Source organism: Puntigrus tetrazona, chromosome 6 (assembly GCF_018831695.1).
Source record: "Puntigrus tetrazona isolate hp1 chromosome 6, ASM1883169v1, whole genome shotgun sequence".
In the NCBI taxonomy this organism is placed as follows: Eukaryota; Metazoa; Chordata; class Actinopteri; order Cypriniformes; family Cyprinidae; genus Puntigrus; species Puntigrus tetrazona.
Window position 1 is genome coordinate 24,536,516 of NC_056704.1, and position 12,828 is coordinate 24,549,343.

The following is a 12,828-nucleotide window of genomic DNA, read 5'->3' on the forward strand; positions in this document are numbered from 1 at the left end:
GATTTTGGATATTAAAACATTTCACCCACCTAAAACAAGTGTGCTTACACTAAGATGGAAATGCATTTACTGAGTACATTTCTATATGCGTGTTCAAGTTTTTTTTTTTTTTAAATCCACTCACTTCAGGGATCATTTCTAAATATTACATGTCTTTTATCTATTATGCAAGTTCTATATCTATGTGTCGATCTGTTTAAAACACTGCATCGTTTGCTACTGAAACAAGCCTTGCATGCTCTATTAACTTGAATGTCAACAGATCCTCTAAAAAAAAAACCCCAAAAAGCTCTATATTTTGTCCTCTATTGTGTAAACTGACTGACAAGTGTACTCAGATGCTTGGCTGCTCTGATGTTTAGCATGCTAGCAAATATGAGGTTATTTTTTATTTATATATTTTACATTATGTATTTTAAATATTTATTTATTCATATATATTTGCTGCGTGAATGAAACGCATAACCTTAATGGAAACATAGCTATACTGTTATAAAAAATAATCAATGTAGAAATGTGAATTTTTTTATACATATTTTTTAGTGTAGTAGCAATGGATTTGGACACAGTCAGTAATATTAGAAAAACTGAAATGACATTTTACTTTTTCTAGTGTTATCACGTTCAAAACATCATATTTGATGGCCATATTCTGATTTTTCCCTTTTTTTAACATTTGCACTGCTAAAATCTGATTTTCACTCCATTAAACCAATAACTTAAAGATGAAGACCCTGAATCCGTCTCTTTACTTCTGGTCCTGCTCTTCAAAATAATACACCACACGGACAGAGCAAGACAACACAATCTTTTTAATGGCCTTAAAAGCTTTTTCTTAACTACTATACATTGACCAGATTGCCCCATGTGACTGGACCTGTATATTTGTGTGACCGTGAGTGTGCCTCCAGTCCAGATTGACCCAAGATCAATAGGTTTTGGCACGCGCTTGCAATCCCTCTCTTTGGCAATCTTAAACACACATCTCACCCAAGCCCAGAATTACACTGATCTCTCAGTTTTAATTGAAGAGTGTGAGCTAATGCAAGGCGAAGTGCACGAACACTTCTTGTACTGGCTTCTCTCATGAATAACGGCTGGGCTGTCAGAGAGATTTCCTGTACATGTGTGCATGATTGACGTCCAAGCTCTGGCTATAAAACAAACAGACTGTCACATAGCCCTCAGCATAATTTGTATTAAAAAACATCCCTTGAAAGCACACAGAATTCCACCAATGAAATTAAACAAATAATTAATTTGCCATGACATATAGCTTAATCGTTTGTACGTCAAGTGTTAAATGCAACACATTTATATTAATTAATCAAATATCCCAGTGAAATCATGACCTGAAAGCTGATCCTATGGTGTAGTAAAGGTGCGAAAGGTGCAGCAAAAGGCCCAATCGGTAGACAATTTATCCTCATTGTTTTCTGTGAATTTAATATCCTCAACCTTCAGATCCAATCGGTGTAAAAATACCACAGCTTTATGGGCAGAAAGAAAGGTTAAAAATGTACTCTACAGCTGTTGGGAATAGTTCGGAATACAGAAATATTCTACAGTATAGGCAATATCTCATTTCTCAATATCTCATTGTACGGTAAACGTAATCAAAATATAGCACATACGATGCTAATAAATATTTATTTGCAGTCAAAACTTACTCGTATAATAAAAAAAAAAAGTATGCACTAAATTAATGAAGAACAACTTGTCTTTTTGATTAATTTAAGGTTAGGGTCCTTTTAGTTTGATTATTATCAGTTTAGATGTCCTATCCATCAGATGCACAGAATACTGTGTAGGGTAATAAATACACACACGCATATATATATAGTTTACTGCCTTTTGTTATCATTCTTATTTTTGCCTATAAAGGCTAATGAAGTGGAAGTCTCGCACATTCACAGAAAACACCTTACTTCCACCTTACTTCCGAGTTGAAAAACAAGGCAGATAAAACTGACACATACACGCTGCAAAGGTTCAGGAATGACAAACGCATGTTTATGGGGTATTCTCTCTCAAAATAGCAATGACTGGCATATTTCTAAACATAGCAACGGGCAGGATAAAAATAAATGCGGAAATATGCGTGCATTAAGTCTGGAGAACCCTCCACTCATTTCAGAAGCACCTTCAGTGATTTAATTCTGGAAACATCACTCGTGACGCGTCCCCTTTAAACTGCCCACTCTGCGGATAAAGTGAGGAGTGGTAGCGCGGACGGAGCGCGTGTCTCTAATCCAGAAGTCTTTTGGTATGCACAGCAACGATTGACTGCAGATTCCATTTAACGCTTTAACTAACTGACTAATGGCTTGTTGCGTGAACATAATGCAACAACTACTGAGACGCCGGCGAGCGAGGTAGACAGACAGGTAGGAAGAGATTCGAGACGTCTGTCGCCGCAGATTTCTTATGTATGATGTTCTGCATCTGTTCTCATGTCAACATGACATCTTGATAGAATTTGCGTTTATACTGTGTCACTGTAGAAAGTGGCAAGGCGCGTGAAGGGTCATTTTCTTGATTCTTCTGACTGATTCAGTCAAATTGAATACAATTTTTGGCGAATAAAAAACATTATGCAACTTTAGCTTCTTCAGTCATGCATTTAGGTTAATATTTTATAGTGATATTATCACTTATTTTTAAGGGGCAAGTCTTTGCAATATACAGTAAATATATATTAAATCAGATTGGCTCATTTATGTGCCATTCATTTTTAGTCTGGATGTTTAATTAATTAATTTATTTTTAATAATAATAATATTTTTATTATTATTTCATTTGAAAATGTTAAACTGTGGATCATACAGACAATTACATGTCATAAATGTCAGTTTGATATTTTTTATGCTACTTGAAAAAGGTGGTGGCATAACTATCTAGAGGGGGAAAAGCACAAAAAGGCTGAAATAATTAAAAGCTAAAATTCTCACATTATTAGTATATTCTTTATTATTATTATTATGTATTTTTTTTTTTTTTAAATTTTTTAATTTGTTTTATAATAAAACTTTTAAAAAATTCAGTCATTTTGCTATCATCTGACCAAAATTCCAATGGGAAAACTTGTTGACTGATCATAAAAATGTAAAAAAAATGTAAATATGTACTTTTTCTTTAAAAAAACTTTTGAAAAAATCAGATGTATTCAATATGCAAAGAACATATTTTTATTAGGTTATCTTTGACATACTTTGTCATTGACCCTGACACATCGCACAATTATCAGTAGCTTATCAGTCACTTAAAAAGAGTGTTTCCATTAATGTAGCAAATTGACTGTCCAGCTAATTGATGTGATCCCTGAAAGACTAATACTTACTTAATGGGCAAGCCTCGTGCTGTGCCTACTGCAGATGTTTCACATTCATCTCTACTGTCATTTGTTGCAACCTTTCTAGCAAAGACTGTGGCGACCTGTATGGATTGCTAATGCCTCCTTAAATGTGGAATAAAGAGACCCTCCTTCCTTTGCATCATACGCTTTTTTCCCTATTCTTTCCTCCTTGTCCTTCTCAAACAACCTGCTGTAAGGAAGCTTTGGGGTAGACGAGGACACACCCGCATACTGTACCTCTCTGCCCCTCCTCCTTGCCTGCCCCGTTATGCACAATACGCCGGTGCGCCGAGAGCTACAGCAGACAGTGGCAGCCGGGATTTAAGGAATCAGATGTGTGTTTGTCCTTTTCATCGCAGTCACACAGATGCCGGAGTGCTATCCACACTTCGAGAAGGCTGTCGTGACTTCTGGGAACCTGAGGAACCCTGGGGGTGATTTAGAAGTTTATCCTAGCAGGTATAATGACTCATTGCTGATTATGCATGGATGCTTTTTTCATTTATTTGGTATTTTTTTGTGTGTATTCTATTATATGCAGTTATGCATGATGTATAATGCAATGTGGAGGGATCTAAAGAGTAAAAAGAGAGAGACCACCAAGTCTTGTTATGCCTAAAATGTATTTTCCTCCAGTTTAATATTTTATAGGCTGCTTCTGCTGAATATTTTAGAGCATGCTGGCACCGTTTGGGACAAGAAACATTCCATTGAAATGCGTCTAACAAATATGTACGAACAGCATGCCATATGCGGTTCTTTGAATGTTCGGGTATTTCATGGAAAAGGATAGGGGAAAAGGGATAGGCAACGCACTGAATGGATACAGCATGGCTATGTAGCATCTGCATGTCTCATAGAGAAGGGCCTCTTTCACATGACTGCACTGTGAGAGATGCAGTTTTATGTGAATGGATATTTGTCTATTGCAGCGCACCAGAAAGAACTGTCAGGGCTTGATGAAGAGCTTCATTTTGTGGTGCTTTCTAGAAGACCAAGGAACTGCTTTAACTAAATGTGGTGTTTTATATAAATTGTGAAATATATTAGGATCTTTCTGCCTAAGCTGTTTTGTACTGCATGCATGATATCTCTTATGAATATTACACTAGGGACATACTTATATTATGATAAACATTATACATAAATAATGCAGAAGGTTTACCCGTTTTGTTGGCTCTTTTTTCTTTAAAGTGGCAAGCAAAGTAGGACACTGAAGTTTTTTCTTTATATACTTATTTTTTCCCTTTCATATGCTATATTGAAGATGTATTAATAATTTAAATTTTATCTACATTAAAATGCAATTATCTAAAGGGTAAGTCATTAGCATCATATTTAGAAACAATGCCAATTACACATTATCAGAAAGTTTTGCATGCAAAAGTAGGGTTACTTTTGTTGCAGAAAGCCTTTAGACCAGGGGTGTCAAATTCAGTTCCTAGAGAGCCAAATCCAATTTGAAACAGCTAAATAACAATTTCAGACTCTAATAACTTCCAGGCTAGTGTTTTGTTGCTGGTTTAGAGCTACACTCTGATGTCACTCTGATGACAGTGGGTCTTTAGGACCAGAGTTTGACACATGTGCTATAGACACAATATTTAATTTCTCTGCATGCTGTTTTCAAACATCTTTTGTTGTCTTTCAGTCGACCCACCCGGTAGCACGCTGTGGCCCTTAGAGCTCTACGGTGTCAAGCCACCCTTCCGTGAGGATTCCTTGTATTTTCCCACCCTGTGGTGCCCTGCCTCCGTGAAAAGTGCAGGCCTCACCCTCCTGCATAATGACTGTGGCCACGGGCGACCCCTCAGATGAGGCGGCAGCACACCCTGGTCTTCCTCAGGACTATGACCCCGGAACGGAGCAGGAGTGTTGTGAGCGAGTGGTCATCAATATCTCGGGTCTGCGTTTCGAGACACAGCTCAAGACCCTTTCACAGTTCCCCGAAACATTGCTCGGGGACCCCAAGAAGCGCATGAGGTACTTTGACCCGCTAAGGAACGAGTATTTTTTTGACAGAAACCGCCCCAGCTTTGACGCCATCCTCTATTACTATCAGTCGGGCGGAAGGTTGCGCCGCCCTGTCAATGTCACTTTGGACGTTTTTTCAGAGGAGATCCGCTTTTATGAGCTTGGTGAGGAAGCAATTGAGATGTTTCGGGAGGACGAGGGTTTTATCAAGGAGGAGGAGAGGCCGTTGCCCGACAATGAGTTTCAGAAGCAGGTCTGGTTGCTGTTCGAGTATCCAGAAAGCTCTGGGCCAGCCAGGATTATAGCTATCATATCCGTCATGGTCATCCTCATCTCTATCGTCAGCTTTTGCCTGGAAACCTTGCCCATCTTCCGCAGCGATGAGGAGGATATGCATAAAGTCCCAGTTGCCGCCACTAACTCCACAACTACTTACACATCCACCTACTTTACAGACCCTTTCTTCATTCTAGAGACGCTATGCATCATCTGGTTCTCCTTCGAGTTCTTGGTGCGCTTCTTTGCCTGTCCTAGTAAAGCCAGCTTCTTTGTGAACATCATGAACATGATTGATGTGGTGGCAATCATTCCTTACTTCATCACGCTGGGGACAGAGTTGGCCGAGACAGCAGAGGACGGGCAGCAAGGGCAACAAGCCATGTCTCTGGCAATTCTGAGGGTCATCAGACTTGTACGAGTCTTCAGAATCTTCAAACTCTCCCGGCACTCGAAAGGACTTCAGATTCTTGGCCAGACCCTCAAAGCCAGCATGAGAGAATTAGGTCTACTCATCTTCTTTCTCTTCATTGGAGTCATCCTCTTTTCCAGCGCTGTCTACTTCGCAGAAGCTGACGAGCCCGAGTCGCAGTTTTACAGCATCCCGGACGCCTTCTGGTGGGCTGTGGTTTCAATGACGACCGTTGGCTATGGAGATATGGTGCCTACGACCATTGGAGGAAAGATTGTCGGATCCCTCTGTGCCATCGCTGGTGTCTTGACCATTGCCCTTCCCGTGCCCGTCATCGTGTCCAACTTCAACTACTTCTACCATCGAGAAACTGAAGGCGAGGAGCAGGCGCAGTATCTCCAAGTTAACGTCCCTAAAGCCGATTCACAAGAAGAGCTGAAGGGAAGTCGAAGTGGATCCACCATCAGCAAGTCGGACTACATGGAAATCCAAGAGGGGGTCAACAACAGCAATGAGGACTTTCAGGAAGAGAACCTGAAGACAGCCAATTGCACTTTAGCTAATACAAATTATGTTAATATAAAAAAAATGCTGACAGATGTCTAGTCACTCGAGGAGCAGGTACGGATTAAATATTATAAAAGGACTATAGTAAGCCATGTTCGAAGGAGGATTGTGAGGTTGAACGCCTCAGTTATTGTAATGAGATTTTCAATCTCCAGTTCCTCATTAAAAGTCCAAACCTACATCCAGGTCCGTCCACAATCAAAGTATTCATCAGTGTTTGCATGGAGTCATCTATATCATCCTTATTACACCTTATCCAGATCAGGAGCCAAGTATTTATATGGAATTGTGGAACACAAATACACAGCACATGAGTTTCAGTATATTTCCATCAACATCTTACTATCAAAGCCAAGCTTCGCCAAAGAAACGTCACTTGTGTGCTTCATCCGCTGTTAAAAGGTTTGCGGTCACATGCAATACATGTATTCGATGCAAAGAATCTTCACAGAAGTTTCGTCCACTCTCCTGCTGCTTGTTAAAGAACACCAGTATTCACTTCGATTCAAGACAGTTGTCTGTCTTTTTAGTGATATTGTAGTGATCAGGCTGGGAATGTCATTGAAAACTGCCTGCTTTTGTGTTGATAGCTATGTGTGGACCCAAAATACGTATGTATGGACAACACTCGTATCTACTCCTTCACTATTATCCTGCTGCAAAGCTTTTGAAGACAAGATGAATGTCTCCACATCTCATATTTTATGTTATTTATAGTCACAGACGGTGTCTGCGTGCACCGTCCTTCAATGGCTTTTCCTTTTATCATTTCACATCAGTTTTTATTTACAGCTCTTCAGGATAAGGAACATGCATAACACGTTAAATGAAAAATCAGCAAAATAACACCCTAGTGCCACAGGAAAAAAAATGCTTGATGTATTTTGTGTAAGAGCATACTGTTCAGTGTATATTCCCATTGTTTCTGCTGCAAGCTGCAGAGATAGTTCAAAATGTAGTTGATATTCAAATTACTTTGTCACTTAATGAGCCATATTGTAGTTCACACTTAAATGTCCCCTAGCAAATTTGTAGCAATGATGTCAGATTATTTTTAATCACTGGCTTGTCTATCATCCTGAAATCATTTTCAGATGTTAGAAAAGCTTGTTAGACATTTTGTCTTTTTTACTGCCTTTGATTTAAAAAAAAACACCGGCATTATAGTGTTGCATGGCCTCAAAACCAATCCTAATGGCATGGATTTTAAACTCAAGAGGAAGTGATACAGATAAACTAGTTAGCTAGAATATTATAAAAATATGTATCTTGCTCTGTATATATACATATATACATCTATTTTTATTCGCAAAGTTTTATTGTGATCCAAAGGTGCTGTTTTCAGTTTTTCAGGATTTGTTTAGCGAGTGAAAGTATAAAAAGACACTCTGCAATGCATTTGGATGGACAGTGCAGCATTGGGGCATTGATTGCTGGGACTCTGATTGCCTTAGCTTCAGGTGACCTTGAAATCTAGACTTACTGGCTTACATGCATCTCTTATGATGAAGAGGCTGTATAATGCCAAACCACAATGAATCAACAGAAAGAAACTATGGAAGTCAAAATTGTCCACAAATGCTTAGACTCCATCCTTTCCTTAATAGCATAGCCATTTTCAAGGCAGTAAAAATCTCATTGCTTTCATTGTCTTTAAATATAAAATCCTGAAACTGTTTATGGATGGAATGATGATTATTTGATGTGACTTTGTACTATTAGAAGGTTTCTCCCACATCTATTTCAATATCTCACCTGGGCTGCAGGTGCCTTTGTCTCTTTTATATTTTTTAAAGCAAACTTTATGTGCTGATGCTGCTAATTTAGAAGCAGATACTGCTTTCACAGCTGCTGCTAATTATGCTTTCTTTTTTAAATTCAGAATATAGACATAACTGTAACAAGCACAATTCGGGTAGGTTTAACAGAGTGTAAAAGCCTGAATGTTAAACCAATCTATTCATACTGTCGCCCCACAGTGCATAGCCAGTGCCTAAGAAATGTACTAAACCTATGTTTGGATGCTTTAAATCTGAAGTGCGTCTTTTTTGACTGTCAGTAATCCATTGTAGGTTACCTTCCCCCAAAAATATAAAAACAAATCATTGCTCTGATATATACACAGCAATACACAGAAATGTTGGCTGAACCAATGGTTTGAATTCATGGCAAAACTATATATTTGTCTGAGGAGTGGCAGATAATAATGAAAACAATAATTTTTGTAATTCCACTAGTGGAACAGATATGACACACTTCACTTCTAATGCAGGCAAACAACAGGTTTTCTATGCATGACATTGGACAGTATGCTGTTGGTGAATCATATGTACCATCCTAATCCACATACATAAACATTGTGACTGTAACTTTATATTTAATGTGTGACCATAACGTATGTTATGCTTTTTGGTGCTAGACCTGGCAGTGTTAAATGTCAGGGCTATAACAGTACCTCTTTGAAGCCTTCTTTTTTTCTTCATTGGACAGGCACGTCTGTGAAAGTCACTGCTTTGCTTGCAGGTGCACCAGTTTCTTGTATCACATTTGAATTGTGTGTTGATTTTCTAAATGTCATTTGAAATGCTAAATGACAGCATTGAATGTCACAACATCACATTTGTTAGCATATTATAACCAGTCCACTGCCATGGTTTAGAAAGATGTGCAACCTTTTTTTTTGTACTGAGAAAAGTTTTTTTGTTAAAAAGAAAAAAACACACGAAAAGGCCAAATTCAATCAAAACCATATAACCATTAAGTCTCCTTCCAGTACAACTTTATAGCAATTATGAATTCAGTTTTTAACAGATTTAGAGCAGTAATATTTTAAATTAAACTAGATTTAGATTTGATCAGAAATGTTGGATCATAGAAAATAGGTGTTGTAAACCAGAAAAGATCCAAAATCAGATTATGTTACAGAAAAGTAACATAACTGAAAAATAACATGTTGACTTAAAAGATAAATGTACCCATTGTGAGATTCTGATATAGGTTTAAAATGCAGTGATGTTGCAAGAACTGTTGTACGATGCTTTGATTGCCTTTGGCCTTGACGATAGGCTGCAGTGATTGAGACAAGCTCTGTATCTGCCCATCCATTGTTGAGCCTGCAAAGAAAGAAAGAAAGTCTCTTCTATTGCTTATTTATGCAATACAGTGTTATATATGTGTGTGTTTGGGCATGTGTGTATATCCATAAAGCACTTCAGACCCTATAGCCTGTGTTCAAGAGCCAGACAGAGGGATGTCTAGACTAATATAAACACTTCAATTGGCAGAGAGCTGAACTGAGTCTGTTTCAACCCATTCTGGCTATAAAGGACAAGCCCCAAGACACTGAACGTTTTACACTCTCGTTAGTGTGATCCAGTCTGTAATATTCACTCTTCAATGCAGCCATGTTTTTTAGGATGTACGCACTGAAAAACAGAATGTTACTGGATGTAAAAAAAAAAAAAAAAAAAAAGCACTTTACAAGCACCACCAGTGGACAATCTATGGACCGAGACATACATATATCCCTTCCAAATGATCAATACTGCAAATACAACAAAGATGATATATGAAACCTGAAAGCTGTGTTGCTTGTTCCTTTCGATGCTGTCGTGCATTGTTTAAATGTCACAGAGATGCTCAGAGCTAGTATTTGGCAGATAATTTTAGAAAAGGAAATAATGACGGCATCGCACGGTTTCAGAACACCGGGAGCTTTTTGATAGCGATATTATTAGCTCATCCAGAGGAAAAGGTTGGTAGCTTCAAACCATTCAGGGAGAGGTGCCTGTTGGCATCTTTGATTTTACTCCGCTTTAAGTGCTCAGCGTATAGTCCTCTGCACTTTCCACAGAGAGGAGGCTGTGCTAAAAATAGCCATTTCTTTGGGAGCAAAATAGATGGGGAACTGTATGCGTGTCTGAGAGGAGGATATAGACAAGGCTGGTGCAGAAAGACTGTCAATGTATATCGGCATAAGCTCTGGAGAGTTAGCGGCGTGCAAAGCGAGAAAGAGAGAATGTGTGTGAAAGTGACAATAGGAGGAGGACAGAATGTTCAGAAGAGACGAGAATAGATGACGGGGTGCGGGAGGTGTGGGATCAAATATGACACCTTTATGAAATATTTAGGGATAGGCGAAAGATTTCCAGCGGCAAATGCCTCCAATCCATCTTATATTCATAGAGTATTGATTATGTCACGCTCATATAACAGTACTATGAGCTGTTTGGACACTGAGTAATGATGATTCCTTTCTAATGCATTTTCTTTGTGCTGTTTAGAAATATGAACTGCATGGTTTTATCATTTATATCAGTGGTTCTCCCAACCACAGCATAATTTGTATGCCTCCCTCATTTAACGCACCTAATTTAACTCTTCAGCTCATTAGTAGAATCTGCAAGACCTGAACTGGGTGTGGCCTATGAGAAAAACATATATATATATTATAACATGTATATAAAATTTGTGGTGACTGGGGGTCCCCAGGACAGGTTTGAGAACCTCTGATTTACTTGAATGAGAGGTGATGTTCATTTAAGGGTCAAGAAGGTACAGACTCTATTTGCTTAGGCTATAAAAAGATATTCTAGCTTGTTTTACTCAGGCAGTGCCAGTTACTATATGTAATGCTATAAGAGTACAAATACAGATTTGAATTCTGGAAAATTCTACAAGCTTGTTTCATCTCGTTCCTACAGTGTGCTGGTGCTGCCCGAGGTAATGTTTCATTGAAAAAGAGAGCATAGATGCCCTCTAAAGGCAGTGCACTGAAATATAAGACATATATTATCCCTGTCTAACAACAGTGTATTTTTGGTTGTATGGATGAATCACGCAGGGAAATGTCTGGGTCATATTTCATTCCAAAAGAAAAAAAGAAAGATGAAAGATAAAAATGTTTCACATTTATGATATATTTTTTTCTTTATATGTATATATATATATATATATATATATATATATATATATATATATATATATATATATATATATATATATATATATAATACAATTAAGCATCTTGACCCAAATTCTAATTACAATAATATTTTTCCCCAGATTTATTTTTTTTAATTAAATAAAACTAATAATAATTAAGAATAGGATAACAGATATCACCATGATGTATACTTACTATTGTATGTAACAATTACTAAACAGTTTAAATATTAATTTACTGTGAATTTATATTTAAATATGAATGGTTTTCAAAATAAAGTAAAAAAATAATAATGATAAAAATCTTAGCTGACTTGAAATGGCCTTAATGTTCATGCAAACTTTTTGTTACACAAGAAGAAACTCATTTAATTATAATAATTTACATTAAAATATTAAAATAAATTATTACTGTTGTTATAAAATAATTAACATTATAGAAATGTACTACAATGTGTAAATTTCTACAATGATTTAATTTGATTCCTTTGATTTAGTGGTGAAACCTGACCCAGCCATTTCAGAATGCTTCAAAGCTTTGCTTTGCAATTCTGAAAACCACTTTGACAAGCTACATCATATTTTATGCTTATTATTATTTGCAAAACACATACTCTGACAGTTTTTTTCTGTGGATACTGTGTAATTATACCCTAACCTGGAAGCAGCATACTGGTAGCCACTTGTAACCTAGATTAGAAAACATATTTTATTGTATAATGCAGTGCACCAATGTCATTAGTATTCAGCCTTCAAATCTCCTTTCTGCTCCCAAGTGTTCAGTTGCCATATGGCCTGGACACAGATCCAAGAACACAGGCTCCTGAGCCACACCCTCCACCCTGAGAGATGGAAAACTGGTGGATCAGAGGGAGGCTGGGGCACACTTCACTCACACTGCCCTAACCGGCTGTGTTTGTTTACCACAGATATGCCACACACTGTCGGACTTAGCAGCTTCTGTCAGTTATTCTATTCGAAAAATCAGGGATATGTAAATGTAAATGTCAAGAGAAAGCCCTCTGAGTATGCCATATTAAACAAATACAACGAGCTGATATGAGAAAGGTTAGCTAAAGATGATGTAAAGAGTTGAGGGCTTTCCCAGACTCCAACTGAGTCAATATGACACATTGGGCATAAACAAGGGTTACTATCGTACATTTATGCAAGCCTCTTTAAAGCTGAATTCTTTATCAGGTCTTCTTTCATTATGTACACATGAAAATCCTCATAAATCTATATGGCCGTGTCTCCTGCTGAGTCTACTGATGTAAGCTGTATCGATGTGAGATGCAGC

General features: G+C 37.7%; 1 protein-coding gene across 3 annotated transcripts; it reads left to right on the top strand.

The window, feature by feature from the left end:
* The first annotated feature begins 2,219 nt into the window (after window positions 1-2,219).
* Window positions 2,220-10,165, top strand: LOC122347552 (potassium voltage-gated channel subfamily A member 2). Of its 3 annotated transcripts, none has more exons than XM_043242914.1 (3): window positions 2,220-2,387; window positions 3,553-3,814; window positions 5,007-10,165. In XM_043242914.1, the coding sequence occupies exon 3, from the start codon at window positions 5,142-5,144 to the stop codon at window positions 6,621-6,623; it is 1,482 nt and encodes a 493-aa protein (XP_043098849.1). In that variant the 5' UTR covers window positions 2,220-2,387; window positions 3,553-3,814; window positions 5,007-5,141; the 3' UTR covers window positions 6,624-10,165. The 3 variants fall into 3 exon arrangements, with proteins under 3 accessions (XP_043098849.1, XP_043098850.1, XP_043098851.1); XM_043242915.1 differs by having other exon boundaries at window positions 3,557-3,814; XM_043242916.1 differs by having other exon boundaries at window positions 3,715-3,814.
* Window positions 10,166-12,828: the final 2,663 nt, after the last annotated feature.

What these genes read in the sequence shown, in the direction of transcription:
- LOC122347552 (XM_043242914.1), top strand. Translation starts at nt 5,142, where the DNA reads ATGACTGTGGCCACGGGCGACCCCTCAGATGAGGCGGCAGCACACCCT.